Raw genomic sequence first — 25,345 nt, 5'->3', positions numbered from 1 at the left:
AGCTCTCCTGGAGGATGGTTGCCACCCTTGATATAAAATCTTGCACCATTACAACCAAATGCTTAAAAAAAAAATGTATTACTTTATTCAATGATTCAGAGATAAAGTGAGCTACTTCAAATCAAGTTATATAACTCAATATGAATATGTAGATTTTTAAATAATTGATATTTAAGTGTGCCTTCATGAATTACATTGATACAGATTTCTGTGACTTAAACCCTCATTTTCAATATGTCCTGCACAGATTCACAGACTAGTGGCAAATAAACTTGAACAATTAAAAAAAAACATGTTTAACCTTTATTTAGCTAGGCAAGTCAGTTAAGAACAGTAATCTCTGGATTAACGATCTAATGTTAGCTAAATGTCGTAATGAATAATTTGGCTACATTTCTTTAAATTGACAATTCTCTGAGCGGTCTTGTGCAAGTTTTAAATTGACACAGTACCTGTTAGCAAAGGTGTCAGAGATGACGTGCAGGAGCTTGCAGGGATTTGTAGATTTCCATGATGTCTACTTTGTTGCTAATAAGCATTTTTGAATCTGAGAGTAAATAGAGCCGAATATATTGATAAAAATCACCTTTTCCGAGAGAGATTTACATGGTTATCAAAACATCACGCCAGGGAAAGCCTACACAAAACACAGCCCTTTAAGTGTTTCTACAATCCCCTATGGGAAATAAATGAATGGTTGAAAAAAACTGTCTCAGCCTCATTACAAAATGTGTAGAATTGCATAAGATTAGCTATAAAACCACAATTTTCTTTCTGCCACCTGGAAATATGTTTAGAATTGCAGGAAATTAGCTCTTCCTCTTCTGAAGTGATGTCTTCTGATTCTCACACTCTCTCTTCTCCTTTTAGTTCATCCTGTTTCTTTGTTCTGCCTGAAACGTCATCACCATGTACTGTTCCTGCTTTGTCTGCTCTGAATAGAGGTGCCTGTCATTATATCTCTATAACTGCTCAAAATGTATGCTTCTCACACCAAGAAGCAGTGTGACCCCCCCGTTGAGGTACTAGAGTACATTGCATTCAACTTAACTGTGAAAGTATAGATTATACAGTATATTATAGATGCAATCAGTTCTTGAACAAATATGATGTACCTTGATATTTTTCTGTTATCTGCTGTATCCAACATTGCATTTGATATTCCAACACAATAGGAAGCCGTACACAGTACATTGTGAAGTAGCAAAGCACAAATCACAGAGTACAAGTAGCCTACGTCAATTCAAAACATATATCACACTAGCATGAGTAGAGATACTCAACCTAACACTCACATACAGTAAACTATGGCCGTCCCTTTCTTCCCACAAATAACTAAAATACTTTAAACATTTTCAGTATAGTGGTTTTCACGTTCTGTCAGGTAGATCTGAGTGCACTCAACAAACTGCCAGTTTCATTACAGACACCATGCAGGGCCCTGAGGCAGGCTGACACATGTCAAGCAAAGGGCTGTCAGACAGTTCTGAGATCTGTTGATGTATTACCAGATGATAGTATGGCAAGCTCATAAAGCATGTGTAAGGTCTATCCCTATAACTGGTTTTGAGTGAATCGCACCTCTATTCAGACCAGACAAAGCAGGAACAACAGAGAAAATGGACAGGCGGAAAGGAGAAGAGAGAGAGTGCGAATCAGAAGAGGCAGACGGAGAGAGAGAGTGTTTGGGAGTTACAAGGGAGAGAGACTGAGGGAGGGAGGGAGGGAGGGAGAGAGATTGTGGGAGGGAGAGAGAAGGGAGTGTTCGAGGAGGCTGTCTTTGGCAGGAGCCACAGGAAGTCCAGGTCCTATAAGAGAAGGAGGCCAGGGCCTCATCCATCACACACACTCAAGAGGCCCTACCTACCTACTGTCACCAGACACAGTACAGGAGGCCAGGGCATCAGCCATCACACACACTCAGGAGGACCTATCTTGCCGAGCATCACTGAACCATGGGAAAACAGAAGATATGGTTGGACAAGCTGGCACGGAACTTCCAGATCCGTAACCTGCTGCTGCGCCAGGCTCTGGCAGAGTGTCTGGGTACCCTCATCCTGGTGGTAAGAGACCCTCTATCTGTCCCCACCTTACTCACATTCTCATTCATGATATGTATGGTCAGGTTATTCTCAAACATTTTCCACATCTATAGTCAGGCTATCCTCACTCATTTTCCACATCTATAGTCAGGTTATCCTCAATCATTTTCCACATCTATAGTCAGGTTATCCTCAATCATTTTCCACATCTATAGTCAGGCTATCCTCACTCATTTTCCACATCTATAGTCAGGCTATCCTCACTCATTTTCCACATCTATAGTCAGGTTATTCTCAATCATTTTCCACATCTATAGTCAGGTTATTCTCAAACATTTTCCACATCTATAGTCAGGTTATTCTCAATCATTTTCCACATCTATAGTCAGGTTATTCTCAATCATTTTCCACATCTATAGTCAGGTTATTCTCAAACATTTTCCACATCTATAGTCAGGTTATTCTCAATCATTTTCCACATCTATAGTCAGGCTATCCTCACTCATTTTCCACATCTATAGTCAGGCTATCCTCACTCATTTTCCACATCTATAGTCAGGTTATTCTCAATCATTTTCCACATCTATAGTCAGCCTATCCTCACTCATTTTCCACATCTATAGTCAGGCTATCCTCAAACATTTTCCACATCTATAGTCAGGTTATTCTCAATCATTTTCCACATCTATAGTCAGGCTATCCTCACTCATTTTCCACATCTATAGTCAGGCTATCCTCACTCATTTTCCACATCTATAGTCAGGTTATCCTCAGTCATTTTCCACATCTATAGTCAGGTTATCCTCACTCAAGCTTTCTTTGGAAGAGTAGACTGCATGTTTTACTTTCATGATTCTTTGCAACAATAAATATTAGTTTGAGCATATTCATACCTGTATCTCCTTGAAATATGACATTGCAGGTTACATTTTCTTGGCTCCTCTTGTCTGTATTAATTCTGAATGAACAATAACTTGAGTATGGATCATTGTTGTAGTGCCAAGATGTGAGAGCGATGGATACTGGTGGATAAGTTCAGCATGGGTTTACAGGTTGTGCTAGCCTTTGCACTTGACTTCAAAGTGACAGGGGTCGGGAATGTGAGACTCATATAGGCAGCTGTAAATCACACTCCTTGAGTCTGTACAAAAATATGCTTGCTCTTGTTGGCAAGAACATGGACACATGATACTTACCCAGCATAACGATCCAGGATCCTAAGCTCCCCCGGCAACCTCATGCCCTTCTGCTGTCATATTTCAGTTTGGTGTGTGTGTGTGTGTGTGTGTGTGTGTGTGTGTGTGTGTGTTTTTGAATCATATCCATAAACACACATTCACACACACGTGTGTTTGTAAATGTGTGTTTGTAAATCTCTGTGTACTTGACACATGTTGTGTCTGCCATATTTGTTCCTTTGTTCCATTCTTCATCATGGTGACATGGCACAAGACTTGTTGATATTGAACACAGAGATATTGGTAGTCTAGAATTCAACATAGTGTACGTTGTGTGTAAGATGTATGTCCCTGAGGAGACTAAGCAGTGCTTGACTTGGACTGAAATATGTGTCGGTAGTAATTTTTTGGTGCCGGTACTGTTTATATTCCGATGCATGAACTCCACAATACTGTTGAGCTAATATTTTATAGGAGGTGCAGGATCTCAAGCAGTAGAACATTTGAGAGCTTCAATTTAGCACAAAACTATGATATTGTAACAACTTGTTTTTAAAAAGAATATTAGGGATGATTGCTTCTTGCTTGCACTTTTGACCGCTGTTGATTGTTGCCCTCTTAGAGTGGCCTTTTCCTAGAAGGACTCATCCCTCCACATCACTCGGCTTTAATAAAACTGACAGATGAATCTTCCCTCAGTCATTCATATAAAGGAACCCAGACCCTTGGCCATTGACCATGTTAAATAAAGAAACAAGACAAATGAAACAACACCTGCTATTTGTATTGTTATCTGGCTCTAGCAGTCAATGGCCACTAAGCACCTACTGGACAGTTTAGCGAGTATACAACCTGCGGGTCTCTAGGCAGTTAACTTCCACTATTTGGCTCAGAGAGTTGATGGAGGGATCATTCAGTCTTACTCCCGGCTGCAGACTCTTTCACAAATGTTTTAAACAAAGTTTTTCTTCAATGCTTAATGTTAATGTATGTTATGGGAGGAAGTATTGGGAGTGACAGCGACAACACAATGGGTGAAACGTGAACACGCCAAATGCTCTCCAGGACACAGGTAGACGTCGTCTGTCTTCAAGTTGTGCTAATGACTAAGTAATGTAATGAGTGAACAGGTAGGCGTTCTAATGACTGATTCTCAGTGTGATTTTCAGTGTATGTGTGTGTGTGTGTGTGTGTTTCAGTGTGTATGTATGTGTGTGTGTGTGTGTGTGTGTTTCAGTGTGTGTGTGTGTTTCAGTGTGTGTGTGTGTTTCAGTGTGTATGTGTGTGTGTTTCAGTGTGTGTATATGTGTGTGTGTGTGTGTGTGTGTGTGTGTGTGTGTGTGTGTGTGTGTGTGTAAATGTGGTTTTCAGTGTGTGTGTGTGTGTTTCAGTGTGTATGTATGTGTGTGTGTATGTGTGTGTGTGTGTGTGTGTGTGTGTGTGTGTGTGTGTGTGTGTGTGTGTGTGTGTGTGTGTGTGTGTATATGTGGTTTTCAGTGTGTGTGTGTGTGTGTGTGTGTGTGTGTGTGTGTGTGTGTGGTGTGTGTGTGTGTGTATGTGTTTTTCAGTGTATGTGTGGTTTTCTGTGTGTGTGTGTGCATGTGTGCGCATTAGATTTGGCATGCGCACAGCTTCACCCCTATATATGGAGAACAGATCTCTGCATTCTTTACAATTATATACCTGACTCCAGTTTACACTGAAGGAATAGGAATATAGTGAAACTAAACTGAAGTCGTCAATTAGAAGCCTCTGAATGAATATGATGTCTCTGGAGTGAAGGGGACCAGTTCCATTTCCAGGGGGTCAGTGGGGAGCCAACAGGCACTCTTTGTCTCTGAAGGTCAGCGGGTGACAGTAACTCTATCAGCAGACAGGTCTTTCCTGAGCTCTTACAGGATCCCCTGTGTGTGACAGGTGGTTGGACATACAGAACACGTCCTTCAGGCCCCAGCAGTGGTGTGCATGTGCACCACCCAGGAAACAATACAGTCCTTACATAAACCCAGGAATTAGGGGGGAAAACAGCAATAGTTGTTCTCATTATATTTCAGCTCCATTTATGAAACAGTCTGTGTGCTCTGCTTTGCTTAAATCCAAGAGGCGGGAGACCACATACTGCCACACAAAACCACGACTGACCACCCCCAAATCACTATCTTCAAACAATGTTCATAGGAGTGCATAACCGCGGGAAGTAGTTTGGGGAAGAAATGTGCATAATAAATGTGCTGAGGACGACTATATTGGTCCTCTAATACAGGACTAGTAAAGCCCAGTGTTGCAGTCCTCTATGTCAGTCCTCTAATACAGGACTAGTAAAGCCCAGTGTTACGGTCCTCTGTCAGTCCTCTAATACAGGACTAGTAAAGGCTCAGTGTTACGGTCCTCTGTCAGTCCTCTAATACAGGACTAGTAAAGGCTCAGTGTTACGGTCCTCTGTCAGTCCTCTAATGCAGGACTAGTAAAGGCCCAGTGCACTACATTTGTGATTTAAAAAATAAAATAAAACATTTGTAACTTGAATCTGACAATTATCTGTACAAAACAGTTAATCTGATAATATTTGTGGAATATAAAAATACTTGCTTGATATATGTTTTCCAGTTTCTTGAAATACTTTGCAAATGCAACTTATTTCTATGTGAAAACTGAAATGGTCTATTCATTCTTTTTCCGTTTTAGCAGACACTCTTATCCACAGCAACTTACAGTAGTGATCGCATGCATTTTCATACGGCTCGCCCCTTGGGAATCAAACCCACAACCCTAGCATTGCAAGCACCATGCTCTACCAACCGAGCCACATCATCACAAACCACTTGATGTCTCAATGTACTCAATTACTGTATTGTGCATTGTTTTTCTTCATGGTGATGGAAAGTCTACAGGTACAAACCTAGATGACCAGCCTATGTAAAATACTTTAATGTAAATTTACATTAAGTGGTTTGTAAGGATGGTCAATTAATACTGCACGAAAAGTGGTTGTTTTCCATGTTATTTTATCAAGAAAAATATTTAATTTGATGCAGATGTTTAGTGTCTTTGTCCATGACTTTGCACCTTTGGATGTAATTGTTTAGGACAGGGTTTTGCTCTTGCTGGATTCCATTAGAATGACAATCTCAGAGAAAGGGACGGCAACAACTCTCACAATTTCAATTACTGAATCCTGCTAGATACTGTTCCTAATTTTACAACTACCTTTTTTGGCAAGTCAGTGATGCAGATTTTTTTTGTTGCCTGCGCTACAGAGGTCTATATTAGTCCCCTAATACCAGTAAAGGCCCACTTAAAAAAATATTTTTTTTTTGGGGGGGGGGGATTTTTCAGGTTGTCCTGCAGCACCCCTATTTCCTGTGGCTATGTAGGAGTGGCTCTGTGATGGAAAGAGTATGGTGACTTCTTCACACTTCACCTGTCCTTTTGTCCAATAAACATTTTTCATCTATAGTGATGTTTGAAAAGACTGACGGCATCTAAAGCTATCTGAGGTTTCCTGTCTATGTGACTCTACCACCCTACCTCCCTCCCTCCAGTGCTATTGGCTAAAAGGGATATCTGGGTGACCAGGTCTATCGCTAAACATAATGTTGCTGTATGAGGACACAGCATAAACTGCCTGACATTCTGGTGAGTGATTGCGTAATGTAGTCATGTAATGTCATGGCGTAATGCTGTCATGACATGCTGTCGCTATCACCAACAAGCCATTTAGACAGCTGTGATTTAGGTGATTCATTCTGTTAGATGATGTCTTTTAAGTCATTGCTCACTGTGTCATGAAACTTCAAATGATTCCGAGAATAACCTTTCGGAGTAATTTGATTCGGCTAATTCAGTCGACTCTTTGGCGCCGTACTGACATGTTATCAGATGCCGCTGACATTTGACTACATGTCCAAAGATGGTACCCCTGAAGTATTTTTCCAACGAGTTGGAAGCATGAGGCCCTCTGGTCTCATCAGGAGTTTAGACTGGGCTCAGTGATGTTGAACCTATGCTAGGCGCCAAGACCTTTATCGAGAACTATGGTTCCTCGCAACTAACCTTAACTTATGTGCCCTGTGGTCTGAGTGGGATGCATCCACTCCAGGGGGCCTTGCGACTGGATCCCATTTCAATCTTTAAGGTGTCCAGTTTCACTTGCACACCCCTGCTGACCTTCAGGGATGACAAATCTAGGATATCCGTTTGTACACTGAAAAATATATAAATGCTACATTTTTACTGAGTTACAGTTCATAGAAGGAAATCAGTAAATTTAAATAAATTCATTAGTCCCTAATCTATGGATTTCACATGACTGGGCAGGGACGCAGCCATGGATTGGCCTGGAAGGGGATAGACCCACCCATTTGGGAGCTAGGTCCACCCAGTGGGGAGCCATGCCCAGCCAATCAGAATGAGTTTTTCTCCCCAAAAGGACTTTATTACCGACAAAAATACTCCTCCACACCCCCCTCCCCCTCCTCAGACGATCCCACAGGTGAAGAAGCTGGATGTGGAGGTCCTTGGTTGGCGTGGTTACATGTGGTCTGCGGTTGTGAGGCCGGTTGGACCTACTGCCAAATTCCCTACAATAACTTTGGTGGTGGCTTATGGTAGAGAAATTAACATTCAATTCCCTTGCAACAGCTCTGTTGGACATTCCTGCAGTCAGCATGCCAATTCCACACTCTCTCAAAACTTGAGATATCTATGGCGTTGTGTTGTGTCACAAAATTGCACATTTTAGAGTGGCCTTTTATTGTCTCCAGCACAAGGTGCACCTGTGTAATGATCATGCTGTTTAATCAGCTTCTTGATATGCCATACCTGACAGGTGGATGGATTATCTTGGCAAAGGAGAAATGCTCACTAACAGGGATGTAAACAAATTTGTTCTCCAAATTTGAGAGAAATTATCTTTTTGCGCATAGGATCCTTTATTTCAGAAAAAACACTTTACATGTTGAGTTTATATTTTTGTTCAGTATATATAATTTGTACTTACAAAGCCTTTTGATGCACAAAGCTTGAGTGACTATTGCAGTGTGTTAACATTGCAAGGTGTATGTTTGGCTGTGCTCTGGAATTACACACCTAGTGCTCCTCATATGCACTCATTACAGTCCTCTTTTTGCAGACGATGTTGGCGCTCAATTTTTGTTGGTACTCATGTTATACTTTTTGTCTCTCCCCTCTCTTGACAGATGTTTGGTTGTGGTGCGGTGGCTCAGCTGGTGCTTAGTGGAGGATCTCATGGCATGTTCCTCACCGTGAACTTTGCTTTTGGCTTCGCTGCCACCCTAGGGATCCTGGTCTGTGGCCAGGTATCAGGTACGCACATCATGTGATTAGGTGTAAAGGTTCTCCTTGAGCAGATTTGTTCCCATGAGTTGTCCTAAGGCTCAAACTATAATAGTCATGTGTTCTTCTGCCTGATAAATGACTGTGTTGCAGTGTTGGAAAGGTACGTCCTTTTGGAAAGAAGCCGTCCTGCTTTAATGTTAACAATCTCTCAACGTGTGTTATTCCCAGGAGGCCATCTAAACCCGGCGGTGACCTTCGCCCTCTGCCTGCTTGGGAGAGAACGCTGGAGAAAGTTCCCAGTGTACTTTGCCTTCCAGACACTGGGCGCTTTCCTGGGCTCTGGGATCATCTTTGGTCTGTACTTTGGTGAGTCCTCGGACATGTGTATAGTGTAACACCTTGTTACAGTTGATGTTATCTCATGATGTTTGTCTGTGTGCAATCTCCTCTCAGACGCTCTGTGGGGCTATGCTGGAAAGCTCATTGTTACCGGGCCCAACGCCACCGCTGGCATCTTCGCCACCTACCCTGGAGAACATCTCAACCTGCTCAATGGCTTCTTTGACCAGGTTAGCATCTTCCTTCTGCATACAACCCCGAAACTAATTAGGTCAGGGAATAGAACTACCAGTATATTGGGAATTCTTCATGTTAATGGAAGTGTCTCTATCTCAGGTGATTGGCACGGCAGCGTTGGTCGTGTGTATCCTGGCCATCGTGGACCCCTATAACAACCCCATCCCCCAGGGCCTGGAGGCCTTCACGGTGGGCTTCGTGGTGCTGGTCATTGGCCTGTCCATGGGCTTCAACTCTGGCTACGCCGTCAATCCTGCCAGGGACCTGGGGCCTCGTCTCTTCACCTCCCTGGCAGGCTGGGGCACCGAGGTCTTCACGTGAGTCCTCCCACAATCCTCTACACATTTCTGCATTATTCTAGTTGCCTCCTCATCTCTCTGCTTGTCTTCACACCTCTTCTTATGTATCCTAGCACTATACGTCTACCCCTCTGTTGAATGTCCTGGTTCGGGATTTGTGCGTTATTGATATGCAGATGAGACAAAATGGGAGATGTTAATGATGGATCAAACAGATAAAAGCAGAGGATGCCAAGATTAAGAATATATCTTTTTCCGCTCTCTTGTGTACTCCATGTCTTTGCTTCTCTCTCTCTCTCTCTCTCTCTCTCTCTCTCTCTCTCTGGTCCTCACAGTGCCGGTAAGTGCTGGTTCCTGGTGCCCATCTTTGCCCCGTTTATAGGCTCCACCTTCGGGGTGATAGTCTACCAGCTGATGGTGGGCTACCATCAAGAGGGAGAGGCTCGGGACAGGAAGAGGAGGGAGGAAGAGGAGAAAGAGGAAGTCAGAGTTAGACTCACTAATATCACCAAAAAGGATGCCCTAAAGGAAGAGATGGTATGAGTCTCTTAACCTACCACTCTCCAGCAGCCTTCACTCCCCACCACTACCACCACTACCACCACCACTACTACCACCATCACCACAACCACCACCAACACCATAACCACCACCATCACCTCTACTACCATCATCACCACTACTACCATCACCACCACTACTACCATCACCACCACTACTACCACCATCACCACCACCACCACCACCACTACTACCATCACCATCACCACCACCACCACCACCACCACCACTACTACTACTACCACCATCACCACCACCACCACTACCACCATCACCACCACCACTACTACTACTACCACCATCACCACCACCACCACTACTACTACCACCACTACTACTACTACTACCACCATCACCACCACCACCACCACCACCACTACTACTACCACCACCACCACTACAAGCATCCTGTACCCCTAAAGCCAGTCCCAGTGGGGGGTATGGTCTCCTGGAGGGCCGGTGGGTCCCTCATGATCCTTGACTCTGACAGCTGTGTGTCTGTAAGGAGACAAATACAGCACACACATGCACAATGGACCGCAGTCTTTTCCATAGCATTAGCATCGCTACAGTACCGTAATTTCCGGACTATTGAGCGCACCTGAATATAAGCCGCACCCACTGAACTTTAAAATTGTTTTTATTTTGACCATAAATAAGCCGTACATGTCTATAAGCCGCAGGTGCCTACTGGTACATTGAAACAAATGAACTTTACACAGGCTTTAACGAAACACGGCTTGTAACAAAAATAAATAGGCTTTAACGAAACACGGCTTGTAACAAAAAATTAAAAATTATCAGTAAGCTTTATAAGACGCTGCTGTTTCCAACGTCTTATCATCGACTCATTAAGACCAAGCTCCCGTGCAGCAGCTCTATTTCCTTTTCCAACAGCCAGATCAATCGCCTTCAACTTGAAAGCTGCATCATATGCATTTCTCTGTGTCTTTGCCATGATGAGGGTGACAAAATGACTACCGTAATCAGAATGATGGGAAGTTTGAGAGCGCTCGATTTAATCTAAACAGTAAACAAAAAAGTTGTTTGACCTTAACCCATTCGGCAATTTCATTGGTCTAATGAAAGCTTCATGCCTCCAAAAAACTGAGCACGTCACAGAATGTGTTTTTTTGGAAGCGGAAAAAATCCATATATTAGCCGCATCATTGTTTAAGCCGCGAGGTTCAAAGCGTGGGAAAAAAGTTAGGAAATTACGGTATATCTAGCTCTAGGCTTCCTTTGTCTTACATTGCAGTTTAATCGTGTCCTTAAGTAAAAAGGGTGAATGTCATGACTCAAACAGAATTATATTAATTCTAAACGTTTAGAAGCAATGGAAGTTTATATCCTAATATCTTTAGGGCTACTGTTTGAAATGTTTTCTATGTTTTATACTGATTGTATGTGTCTCAGAGGAGGCTGGTGGGAGGACCTATAGGAGGACGGGCTCATTGTAATGTCTGGAATGGAATTCATGGAACGATATCTAAGACATCAAGCATATGAAAACTACATGTAGTTGACTCCCTTCCATTAATTCCATTCCAGCCATTACAATCAGCCCGTTCGTCTATAGCTCCTCCCACCAGCCTCCTCTGATGTGCCACGACCAGAGTATTGGAATTTCTAAAATGTCAATGTCAACATTCCTCTCACAAGGAAATGCCTGCTTTTTCTTGTTACGGAAATTGAACGAATACCTTCAAACAGTGAACGTAGGTTGAATTTAACCAGATGTTATCCTGGTCAGACGAAAGAGAACACCTCTCTATGGGATAAGTAGTGTGGTAACAACTTTTGATGAATGCTTGTTATGTCATTACATGTAATACAGACTGTATACTGTCTATCTGGCAAGGTAACAAGACTACAACCAGAAAACAATCCGTTCTGTATATCTTATTGTTCAGAGAGTTAACAACTAGCTAGCTGTGAAGCGTTCAAGCAGTATACTTTGATTGTTTCATGGCAACACAGCCTTCTGACCTCTCATTGGAGTGATGAAAATCACTGTTCTCCTTTCCTTAATCAGCCAAACCTCTTGGGTTTCTCACCATATGAAAACATTTGAGATTCATTGATTTGATTCATTGAGTTCATTGGGTTTGATTGCCAACACTTTTTGCTTGTAAATATTTGCAGTATTTAAACCTGTCAATAAACCACTGCCATATGTGCCTTGTGTCAGTAACACTTTGCTAGGGTTCTAATGCCTGTGCCCTAAAGGCCTTTGGTATATTGTTAGTTGGGTCAGGAATATTTTTTGTACTATCATTATAATAAAGTTATGTTATGGTTTAAATATGGTTCATGTTATGAGGTTTCATGTCTTGTCCTGTTCTCTTCTCCTTCTCCACACATGCACGTGAACGCACACACACACTCATGCACACCCACCCTTGTACTGTAAAAAAAATGGCCACGCCCTCCCCCCTCATTGAATTAACTCAACAACAAAAATTAACCACCACAAATAACTATAACTGTAGCGATACTGTGTTTATAAATGTGGATATCAACTTTGCCCCTTCAGCATGGTTTTGTGGTACAGTCCATGCCAAGCAGGGCTAAGGGCCAGAAGGTTGCGGGTTCGCCGACCACCATGGATGAGCTCACTCTCCCTGCCTATTTCAGTACACTACGTAGTAATTTGCATATACCCTTCCCATTTCCCTCCCCATATCCCAATTTGTGCCACCCATGAGAGAGAAACCTAGGCTCCCTAAAGACACAAATAAGATACTCACATTGGCTGTCATGGCTAATAACCACAGAGGAGAGTATGGCTGTTCTAGGGTGGAAGTTTGTCCTTGGGTTGGCTAAAACTTTGAAATTGATGATTCAAGAGGAACAACAAAACCCTCCCAGAGTTTTAGCAAGCACCACCCTCGCCGCCCTTTTAAAATATTAAGGTATCTTTTCGTGAGTTTTAATCATCAAATCATTAATCATCAAAACATCAGATCCATTTTTTTAAAATCTAATTTGTAAATCTAATTGGTCACATACACATTTAGCAGATGTTATCTCGGGTGTAGCAAAATGCTTGTGTTCCTAGCTCCAACAGTGCAGTAATATCACGCTATTATTGTGTCATAACTTGTATCCATTTTTAAAATGCTGTTGCTACAACTGGTATTTTATCCATAACATTTTAAGTGGATCTAACAAGTTTCATGACTTCTAACACGTTATCATGTTATTACTGTGTTATTACATGTCATAACTTTTAACCACTTTTAAACAGCTGCTTTTACTCCCACTGGTATTTTATTTGAACCCCCTTATGGAGGAGCACAGAGGCTGCCAGCTTTAAAGAACGCTCTACACTGAAAATGCATACACAAAAAAAGGTGCTAAAACCTAAAAGGGTTCTTTGGTTGTCCCCATAGGAGATCCCTTTGAAGGACCCATTTTGGTTCCAAGTAGAACCCTTTTGATTCCAGGTAGAACCCTTTTGGTTTCCATGTAGAACCCTTTCCATAGAGAGGGTTCTACCAAGAACCAAAAAGGGTTATCCTATGGGGACAGCTGAAGAACCCTTTCGAATCTCTTCTTTTTCTAAGAGTGTTCGTACCTGGAGGGAACTTCTAATACGTGCATACCGACCCAGAGTGGATTCTCAATCATATTCATTTAAAACATGCATACCTACCTGCAGTGATCTATTAATATACAAATATATACATATATATATATATTAAAACATGCATAGCTACCTGCAGTGATATATTATTATAAAAATATATACATATATATATATATATTAAAACATGCATACCTACCTGCAGTGATCTATTATTATAAAAATATATACATATATATATATATATTAAAACATGCATACCTACCTGCAGTGATCTATTATTATAAAAATATATACGTATATAAATATATATATATATATATATATATATATATATATATATATATATATTAAAACATGCATACTTAGTCAGAAAAGCCTTAAACAGGAATACCTACACCAATACTTACCCGAATACTGACCTGAGATCCGAACCGCAGTGTACCCGTTGTGTTGCTGCTCTGGAGAAGACCTGTGTGTAATCCTGTTGAACAATGGAAACACAAACACAATCAAGATCAACAACATCCACAACCACTCAACCAACTACTCACAATCACAGAGCACCACACCCTCCCAGCATCCTGAAGAGCATCTCCTATTTATTTATTTTATTTATTTTTTGGTATTTTACCCTCTTTTTCTCCCCATTTTCAGTCTTGTCTCATCGTTGCAACTCCCCAACGGGCTCGGGAGGCGATGGTTGAGTCATGTGTCCTCCGAAACATGACCCACCAAATGGCGCTTCTTAACACCCGCCCGCTTAATCCGGACGCCAGCCGGACCAATGTGTCGGAGGAAACACCGTTCACCTGACGACCGAGGTCAGCCTGCAGGCGCCCGGCCTGCCACAAGGAATCACTAGAGCGCGTTGAGCCAAATAAAGCACCCCCGGCCAAACCCTCCACTAACCCGGACGACGCTGGGCCAATTGTGCACCTCGGTATGGGACTCACAGCCAGATGTGATACAGCCCACGATTGAACCCGGATCTATAGCAATGCCTCTAGCATTGCCTTAGACCGCAGCAGTGCCTTAGACCGCTGCGTCACTCGGGAGGCCATATTTTCGATTTCTAATAAAGATATTAAATCCCTCCCCCAACCCAAACCGTTACCCTAAACCGGGTCTGTATCCTATTCCTAACCCTACCCCCTAAACCTTACCCTAAACCGGGTTTGTACCCCCTCCCGAACCCCTCCCTTCTCTTTTACATGTTTTCTTCTTTATTTTTCTTCTTTACATTTAATTATCCAATAAAGTTTGATTAAAATCAAGTTGCAGAAGACAAAAAGAGAACTCCAACACCCCCCCCCCCCGAACCCCCTCCTTATCCCTTGCCACAAACCTCACCCTAGACTAGACAGACACTGAGAAGAGGTGTAGAAAAGGTCTGGAAGCCCTGAGCTATCTCTACAAGCCCCAAGTCTCCTTACCTATTTAAAGGCAGTGCCAGCTCCAGGCATAAGCGACATAAGCAGTAGCTTAGGACCCCCGATCTCAAACACTATAGTAAATACTACAGTAATGTCCGCCAAAACACTACAGTAAATAGCACAGTTTACTAATGTCTGCCAAAACACTACAGTTAATAATACAGTATACTACAATCCACAAAAACACACACAAAAAAACACTACATTAATTACTATACTAATTACTTATGCCTAACCCTAACCTTAAATGAAGACAAAAAAGCTAAAAAAATAGAAATTCTTCCAATTTTCACTTTGTGGCTGTAGAATCTGACTTTGTAGGTGTAGAATCTGACTTTGTGGGTATAGAAGTTAGTGGAAACCACTCACCAGAGTATCAATCAATGTTTTCAGTTGCAATTTAGCGTTTACCCCATTATAATGACTTCATGATATTGATAAAATGAAGCCTAGTTTGTTCTAAAGTAACTTTAAAACACTGAAACTCTACTTGTATATTCGAATGAGAGGGGTAGCTAAACGTTCATGTTTGATATGCCAATGTTACTAGCCAGCATAGCTATCTAGCTGTATTATTGTCTTGCAAGCTCAATGTGTGTATACATATGAATACATATGCACACACCACTTTTCCGTTTTTTATTTTTGTGAATTTTTTGAAACAAGTATTTTTTTTATTTCACTTCACCAATTTGGACTATTTTGTGTATGTCCATTACATGAAATCCACATTTTTCAGGTTGTAATGCAACAAAATAGGAAAAACGCCAAGGGGGTGAATATCTTTGCAAGGCGCTGTAATCGAACCCACAAATACTGATGCTCCAGACACTCAACCTTTCTAAAGAAGGCCAGTGTTATTGCTTCTTTAAGCAGAACAAACGTTTTCAGCTGTGCTAACATAATTGCAAAAGGGTTTTCTAAAGATCAATTAGCCTTTTAAAATTATAAACTTGGATTAGCTAACACAACGTGCCATTGGAACACAGGAGTGATTTTTGGCTGATAATGGGCCTCTGTTCGCCTATATAGATATTCCATAAAAAATTGGCCGTTTCCAGCTACAAAAGTTATTTACAACATTAACAATGTCTACACTGTATTTCTGATCAACTTTATGTTATTTAATGGACAAAAGAGTGTGCTTTTCTTTCAAAAACAAGGACATTTCTAAGTGACCCCAAACTTTTGAACGGTAGTGTACCTAAAGGCCAAACCACATTTTTTAAATGTTGATATAAGCCCTTGACTTACCTTCTTCGTCTCTCTGAGGTCAATGGTGCATCAAGATACCCACAGGGTTGGATCGTCAGGGTACATTTTATGGATGGAATCGTGTAGTTGAGGGTCATATCTTAACTCTTTTGTAACTCTAACAGTTCTACTGCACATCTCAATTACGTTTGTCATACTGGTCTATAACGCACACATGAAAGGTCTATTCATGAGTTCTATGCAGTCAAAGTAAAGTCTAATCTATTTTCCCTTTCACAAAGCATTAATAGCTAAGCACTTCATGGTAATCAACTGCAGTTTGCCACTCTGAGCTATAACACTAGCAGGAAGCCTATTGGTTAAGAGTGTTGGGCCAGTAACTGAAAGGTTGCTGGTTTGAATCCCTGAACCGACTAGTTGAAAAATCTGTTGATGTGCCCTTGAGCAAGGCACTTAACTCTAACTGCTCTGTATAAGAGCGTCTGCTAAATGATTAAAATGTATGCAGTCAATGTTCTGTCATTTCTATTTATCCATCCATGGACATGCCTCACTTATCAGAAAAATATGGACACAACATGGAATGTTAAAGGAAATATTAACATTTTATTTACATGTTCTAGATGTGTGTAACGGCTGTCGTCGTAATGAGACCAAGGTGCAGCGGAGGATGTGTATTCATCTTTGGTATTTAATGAAAAGAGAACACTTTACAAAAATAAACAAAAACGACAGCCAAACAGTCCTGTCAGGAAAAACTCTAAACAGAAAACACTAGACAGAAACAATCACACACAAAAACCCAAAGGAAAAACAGGCTACTTATGTGTGACTCCCAATCAGCAACAACAAACTACAGCTGTGCCTGATTGGAAGCCACACGGCCAAAATCAACGAAACAAACCAACCTAGAAAAAAGAACATAGAACGCCCACCCAATGTAACACCCTGGCCTAACCAAAATTAAGAACAAAAACCCCTCTCTATGGCCAGGGCGTTACAATGTGACACACAATTGCTGAGGACATCACTGAAGAATAATACTATTGACATTTTTTAGTTGACTGTCTTCAACAGATTTAACAAAGATTCATATTCAAAGCATTCAAATTCAATTCCCCATTTCCGAAACATAGCAATATCTATTTAAAGCAGAGAGGACGCGGCGAAATGAGAGGATTTACTCCGCCCCAAAATTTGTCTGCATTAGATAAGCACTTTTTGAATGGAGGTCTATGAGAGAGTGTCAATTTAAATATGGCTTATTTGATTTAATAGAAGTTTCGTAATGTTTAGGCTGTTACAAATGTACTGATGTAAGTGGATGCACGTGGCATTCCGGCAACTTTGAGAAAAATGACTTAAGGCCGGTTAATACTAAAGACATGTCGGGTAACATTAGTTGTGCATGTTGTTCACACGCTTATCTGCCCTCTCATTGGCTAGAGTGGTCCCACATGATCTCGCCTGCCTTCAATCATTGAGGACATGTAATTCCATTGTTAGAGCGGTTACTCTGCAATCTTGTCCAAAATGTAAATATAATAGATCATATTTGTTTAAAGGGATAATCCTTCCTAGAAATGAAACATGACGTGCTATGTCATCATTATAAGGTTCTCGTCCCTGGAGATAGGGGATAACAAACTAGCCCATTTCATAACGCTTCTAAAACAATTACCTGCACTCCAGATTGCCAAATAAGCCAATAGATAGTATGAGCATACTTGTCTAGAACGACCCCTCCCTGCGCATGCGTCACGTCTATTTCTATGGGTACAAGCAGTGTTCATGACACAAACTGTTCTCACCCCTCTTGTTGGAGGACATACTATTTTGCAGGTTTAAAGCTTATTTCCTGCAATTCTACACGTTTTGTCATGTGGTGCAGAGAAAATTGTGCAGTTTTAAAGCAAATTTTCTTGCAATTCTATACATTTTCCCACGTCTAATGTGTATTAATGTGATATTTCAGTGACTCAAACATTACAACAAAATATATGGGCTTAAAAACCTAGCTAAAAAAACAGTAGCTGACATAGGCTAGCAGCTAGCTAAGTCCCTGGCAATGTCGGACAATAAATGTTTCAAAATCGTCATTAAATTCTTAAAACATATATTAACAATGGTAGCTATGCCACTATTTAAAAATGTACATTGTACATTTGCACACTACAAACCTTTACCAACAGGATTGTTGGGCATTGTTCTTCCTGATGTTGTAGGTGTTGACACAGTCAGCCCAACTGGCTATAAATCAAATCAAATCAAATCACAGTCAGCCCAACTGGCTATACACTCCTATAGTGGAAAATTGTGTTTTATTAAGACAGCATGCATATTTTTCCTGTTTTTTTCCCTGGAGGGACACCATTAAAGCTAGTTAAGGAGGAAATTGATGCCTTTGCAGCCTGAATTGAGGATGTTTTATGTACGAACCGGTCGCCATGGGACACAAGTGTGTTTTCGGCTGTGCAGATAAATGCAGGACACCAATGGTAAATCACGTAAGGAATATTAGCCCCATCTGCCGGAAGTAGGACTAGGACAAATTAAGAGACAGAAACATCATGACATTTTTTCCATTTTGGTTACACAGGAGGAGAATGTGAGAGGCATAATGCATATTCAGAACTGTAAATTCACAAAAAGAAACACTCTTCCATGTTTTATATAAGAAGTTCGAGCAGTATATTAAGATCATTGTACATTATTCAAATAAGAAAGCTGAAAAACAGTCAAGACTTGTGTGTCTTTTAAGGCATTTGATTATTTTGACATTTGTTGTACCCCCTAGGTATATACAGATGTAGGATCTTAATTTGGTCACTCTGTTTCTGAGAGTTTTCAGTTTTAAAAAAGGCTTCTAAAGTTTGTGTAATTTCCACTTTAAAATGTCATACTTGATTGCAAGAACCAAAAATGTTACCAACCCCTACAAAAATGTTGATTAATTATAATCCCCTTAAAACCTCTAGGACACACTATTCAACAGCCAGTGAAATAGCAGGGCGCCAAATTCAAAACAACAAGAATCTCATAATTCAAATTTCTCAAACATACAACTATTATATCCCATTTTAAAGATTCACTTCTCGTTAATCCAACCACATTGTCCGATTTCAAAAAGGCTTTACGGTGAAAGCATAACATTAGATTATGTTAGGACAGCGCCTAGACAAGAAAAACCACACAGCCATTTTCCAAGCAAGGAGAGGCGTCACAAAAACCAGAAATACAGCTAAAATGAATCACTAACCTTTGATGATCTTCATCAGATGGCACTCATAGGACTTCATGTTACACAATACATGTATGTTTTGCTCGATAAAGTTCATATTTATATCCAAAAACCGCATTTTAAATTAGCGTGTAATGTTCAGAAATGTTTTGCCTCCCAAAACTTCCGGTGAATGAGCACATCAATTTACAGAAATACTCATCATAAACGTTGATAAAATATTCAACTGTTATTCAAAGAATTATAGATACACTTCTCCTTAATGCAACCGCTGTGTCAGATTTCAAAAAAGCTTTACAGCGAAAGCACATTTTGCAATGATCTGAGTACGGCGCTCAGTCACAAAACCAAACCCGCCATTTTGTGGAGTCAACAAAACTCAGTAATAGCATTATAAATATTCACTTACCTTTGATGATCTTCATCAGAATGCACTCCCAGGAATCCCAGTTCCACAATAAATGTTCATTTGTTTCGATAAAGTCCATCCTTTATGTCCAAATACCTCCATTTTGTTCACACGTTCAGTCGAGTAATCCAAATCCACTGTGCTCGCGCAGTGAGTTCAGATGAAAAGTCAAAAAAGTTATATTACAGTTCGTAGAAACATGTCAAACGATGTATAGAATCAATCTTAGGATGTTTTTTATTATAAATCTTCCATAATATTCCAACCGGATGATTCCTTTGTCTTCAAAAAAGAAAAGGAACACTGCTAACTCTCATGTGAGCGCACGCCACTGAGCTCATGTCATTTTCTCAGTCATCTGATTCCAATGGCTCTTATTCTCTCCCCATTCACAGTAGAAGCATGTAACAACGTTCTAAAGACTGTTGACATCTAGTGGAAGCCTAAGGAAGTGCAAAATGACCCCACAGACACTGTATATTGGATAGGGAATCACTTGAAAAACTACAAACCTCAGATTTCCACACTTCCTGGTTGGATTTTTTCTCAGGTTTTTGCCTGCCATATGAGTTCTGTTATACTCACAGACATCATTCAAACAGTTTTAGAAACTTCAGAGTGTTTTCTATCCAAATCTACTAATAATATGCATATCTTAGCTTCTGGGACTGAGTAGCAGGCAGTTTACTCTGGGCACCTTCTTCATAAGGACGTCAAAATACTGCCCCCTACCCCGATAAAGTTAACTCACATTTCCTGTTGTTGCAAGATTATTTTCCTGCTTTAGCAAACTGGCTCAAATTAAGATCCTACATCTGTACTATATGTTCTTCTTATTTGTTTGTTAGTTTGTGTACTTCCTGTATGTATGTTGGTGTTTTGTGCAATAAAACCAAAATAAAATAAGAGGTGAGAGGTAAAAAATAGCTAATAATAAGCAAGAAAAATGCTGGGCTGTCACCCAGAAGTGATGTCACCAGCTCGTAGTCCTAAAAAACGGAAATTAGTTACCTTTGAGCCAAACGGAAATGAGCCATTCCTATGGTGGAAATTAATGGGGAAAGAATGGGGTTTTGAGATAAACTGCGAAAATAAGGTCTGAGGTTAACATAGGCTGAGGAGATGTTATACATTTTATTCTATGAGATAATATCAGTCAGTTAACATGACCTTTATAAATTATTAAGACTTTTTGTGCTTCTTTTGATTACATAAATGCTTCAAAATTCCCAAAGTGATGTTATCTGATGAAGATTATCTCATAGAACAAAATGTATAAGATCTCCTAAGCCTGTGTTAACCTCAGACCTTACTTTCACAGTTTCTCTCAAAACCCCATGATTTCCCCATTAATGTTTAACACAGTCCCATTAATTTACCCATAGGCTTTGGCCAATGACCCATGGTGGATTTAGTGCCTACAAAAAGACGCCATTACTACCGGTCTCTATGAGAGGAAAATGCTTGCTAGCTTTACCACCTTGTGATATGCCGCGTACATGTGCTATCGTAGTTATACAGTGCCTTCGGAAAATATTCAGACCCCTTGACTTTTCCCACCTTTTGTTACATTCTGTTCTGAACCAATTGCAATTTTCCTAAGTCCTTTTTTGTGGCACTTGACCACACGACTGAACAGTAGTCCAGGTGCGACAAAACAGTGCTGTCAAGAAGGTAGAGCAGAATTTATCATGGACATACTTCTCCCCATCTTCGCTACTGTTGTATCAATATGTTTTGACTATGACAGATTACGATCCAGGGTAACTCCAAGAAGTTTAGTCACCTCAACTTGCTCAATTTCCACATTATTTATTACAATATTTAGTTGAGGTTTAGGGTTTAGTGAATGATTTGTCCCAAATACAATGCTTTTAATCCTCGAAATATTTAGGACTAATATATTCCTTGCCAGCCACTCTGAAACTAACTGGCGCAGTGCACGCTGACACGGTCGCCAGGTGTACGGTGTTTCCTCCGACACATTGGTGCGACTGGCATCCGGGTTAAGTGGGCATTGTGTCAAAAAGCAGTCCGGCTTGGTTGGGTTGTGGATTGGATACCATGAAATTGGGGAGAAAAAAGGGGGAAAAAATTTATAAAAGTAATAATAATAAAGATTGAAAAAAGTCATGGGCCTAGACAGCTGCCTTGGGGAATTCCTGATTCTACCTGGATTATGTTGGAGAGGCTTCCATTAAAGAACACCCTCAGTGTTCTGTTAGACAGGTAACTCTTTATCCACAATATACTGTAGCAGGCCGTGTAAAGCCATAACACATAAGTTTTGCCAGCAGCAGACTATGATTGATAATGTCAAAGGCCGCACTGAAATCTAACAAAACAGCTTTTTTTTCTTGAGTGGGCAGCTTGATGAAAGCCAGTCAATATTTAAATCAACCATAAAATATACCTCTCTATTGATATCACATACATTATCAAGCATTTCACACATATTATCCAGGTACTGACTGTTAGCGCTTGGTGGTCTACAGCAGCTTCCCACCAGAATGGGCTTTAGGTGAGGCAGATGAACCTGTAGTCATATTACTTCAACAGTATTTGACATGATGTCACATCCTGACCAGTATTTAGGTATTATTTGTATTATATTTGGTCAGGGCGTGGCAGAGGTATGTTTGTTTTGTGTTTGGTTTAGAGGTGTGTGTTATTTATGTGTTCCTGGGTTTTGGGTGTATGTTTCTGAATTAGTATGTTCTAGGTTAGTTTTTCTATGTGTAGGTTTGGGTGCTGGACTCTCAATTGGAGGCAGGTGTTTCTAGTTGCCTCTGATTGGGAGTCCTATAAGTAGGTGTGTGTTTGGTTTGTCATTTGTGGGTAGTTATCTTTTGCATTGCTGTCTGTTCAGCCTGTGAAACTGTCATCTGTCGTGTTTTTCCGTGTACATCATGTCTAAATAAAATGATGTGGAGCACGAAACCCGCTGCGTATTGGTCTGACAGTGATTTCGAGATATCTTCAGATGAAGGTGAAGATTGTGACACATGAGTTCCTCTCTAATCTTTACAGGAATGTACTTCTGAATATAAACAGCAACACCTCCACCATTGGCATTTCTATATTTTCTATAAATGTTATGACCTTGTATTGCTACCACTGTATCATCAAAGGTATTATCTAAGTGAGTTTCAGAGATAGTCAGAATATGAATGTCATCTCTTACTAGCAAATTATTGGTTCCATAACCTTGTTTCTTAAGCTACATATATTAATGTGGGCTATTTTGAGCACTTTTCTTCTGGGATGCTTACTTGCTTTCATTGCTTTACTGGGAAGCTTAGCAGCAGTAGATGTGCTCATGTTATTTATGTTAGTGCACGATGAGCTGCTCACAGTGTACTTCCTCCTAGGGCACACCGGTTTAGTGCTAACAGTATAAATCTGGTTCATAGGCACATGTTTACTGCATACAATAGCTGTAGGATCAGTAGAGGCATTCAGGGCAGTTAAAGGGACATAAATTAGGTAACTTATAATGTGTCTACTGACGCCCCTGGTGTAATGTACAATTTCTGAAGCATCATGACAACTCTGTCACACAATGGTAGGAATTAGCTGACCTGGGCTTGAGTCATTGATAAGTCATTGTCTCAACGAAGCCTTATAATGCTGTGAAAGGATCCAGGATCTTAAATGATTTGGGTGGATCCCAACCTCCTTGTTTTGTTTCCAAAAGGTATCGAAATTGTCAACTAAAGTTACACCCATTGAGCTGCAATAATCACGTAACCAGTTGTGAAGAGAAATAATCCTGCTAAAGCATTCAGTGTCGCGATTCAGAGATGGCAGAGGGCCAGATATGATGGGTATTTTGTTAGTGTTCAGCAGAGAGTCAATCAACTCTTTAAAATCTGGTTGTAACTTTTCAGAACTGCCCTTCATAATGTCATTAAAACCCACATGGACTACGATAGAATCAATTTCCATGTCCAAGCGTAGTACACTCAGGAGCAGCTTAGTAATGTCATTTACTCGAGCTCCGGGATAAGACATTGTTTTTGCATCAGGAATGGTCACAGTTCTTACCATGGAGCTGCCCAGAATCAAGGCTGGCGAGAAGGCCGAGGACATTCGCCCACTCCCACGCTTCTCAGGATTAGAAGAACCCTTTATGGACGGGCGAGAGGCAGGATAACTTGAGCCGTTGCTCCGGCACCTGTGGCAGGCCTCCGACAGATGGAGAAGTGTGTTCTTGTGTTACTGACTTGTTGCACCCTCGACAACTACTATGATTATTATTATTTGACAATGCTGGTCATTTATGAACATTTGAACATCTAGGCCATGTTCTGTTATAATCTCCACCCGGCACAGCCAGAAGAGGACTGGCCACCCCTCATAGCCTGGTTCCTCTCTAGGTTTCTTCCTAGGTTTTGGCCTTTCTAGGGAGTTTTTCCTAGCCACTGTGCTTCTACACCTGCATTGCTTGCTGTTTGGGGTTTTAGGCTGGGTTTCTGTACAGCACTTTGAGATATCAGCTGATGTAAGAAGGGCTATATAAATACATTTGATTTGATTTGATTTGAGAAGCCCCGCTCGATCCAGAACAGAGACGGAAGGTTGTCGACGTCAACTTCGAATTCGTAGTTGTAGGCACTGCGGCCGCAGACACAGGCACCCCCAGCGACGAAGGTGCAGGAAGATCAGGCTCCAGGATTGCAAAACTATTCATTGTTTGTATCCTCTCCGGGCCCCTCGTTGGGAGTGTAGACTGCTTTGCGGGAAGTCATCGGCTTCCACGGCTCGTAACATGCGATCATTGTTGACTGTCTTTCTCCTCTTGCTGTGCTCCTTCAACTCTGCTATCAGATGGGGGAGCTCCGGGCAACACCGGCCAGTCGGATAACGACAAAGAACAAGGTGGAGATGCATTCAACAAGCGCGAACGCCGTCCAAAATGTAAGCATTCCACTCCTGCATGATCAATGAAGCCACCTCAAGCCTATAATCTCCGGCAAGTAAACAATAGCCTCATTGTAACTCCAAGTTGTCCCGAAACAGTGCGTAATAGATACCGCTCCTACAGCGCTGGAACCGTTCATTTACTTCTCCAGAAAAAGAGTGCTCCGTTGCAAAACTCATCTGGTACCAACTTCGTTAGCAGAGTGGCTAGCAGCTTAGCATCTCTGACAAGCAGGCTTAGACCTGTTTGTTAAGCAGGAGTCCAGGACAAGAAATAGCGGTGCTTGCTGTTAAAAGCTAACCGCGTTGCGTAATCTACAGAAAAACAAGTTCTGTATTCACATTTAATGAATATCAGTTTTGTTTCAATCAAAAATAATAAAGCGAGTGTTTTTCAGCATACAATGTTCAGCAGCGCACTCTGATGACGTGTGATGACATGACGTACTGTACGTGCGGCTGTACGTAGGGCTGCACGATCAATAAGCTATTCATTGATACCTACCTCAAGAGCAAGCAGATCCACAGATGATGCAATCTCTATTGCATTCCACACTGCCCTTTCCCACCTGGACAAA

At 41.1% G+C, this 25,345-nt stretch overlaps 1 protein-coding gene across 1 annotated transcript; it reads left to right on the top strand.

Moving 5' to 3' along the window:
• Positions 1–1,819: 1,819 nt before the first annotated feature.
• aqp3a (aquaporin 3a) lies at positions 1,820–10,021 on the top strand. The gene is made up of 6 exons (XM_029717855.1): positions 1,820–2,063; positions 8,419–8,545; positions 8,747–8,884; positions 8,972–9,087; positions 9,194–9,411; positions 9,729–10,021. The coding sequence occupies exons 1-6, from the start codon at positions 1,956–1,958 to the stop codon at positions 9,934–9,936; spliced, it is 915 nt and encodes a 304-aa protein (XP_029573715.1). The 5' UTR covers positions 1,820–1,955; the 3' UTR covers positions 9,937–10,021.
• Positions 10,022–25,345: the final 15,324 nt, after the last annotated feature.

The sequence above is a fragment of the Salmo trutta genome, chromosome 27 (assembly GCF_901001165.1).
Source record: "Salmo trutta chromosome 27, fSalTru1.1, whole genome shotgun sequence".
NCBI classification, from domain to species: Eukaryota; Metazoa; Chordata; class Actinopteri; order Salmoniformes; family Salmonidae; genus Salmo; species Salmo trutta.
The sequence above is the reverse complement of the archived record's forward strand: the minus strand, read 5'-3'. Positions and strand labels throughout refer to the sequence as shown.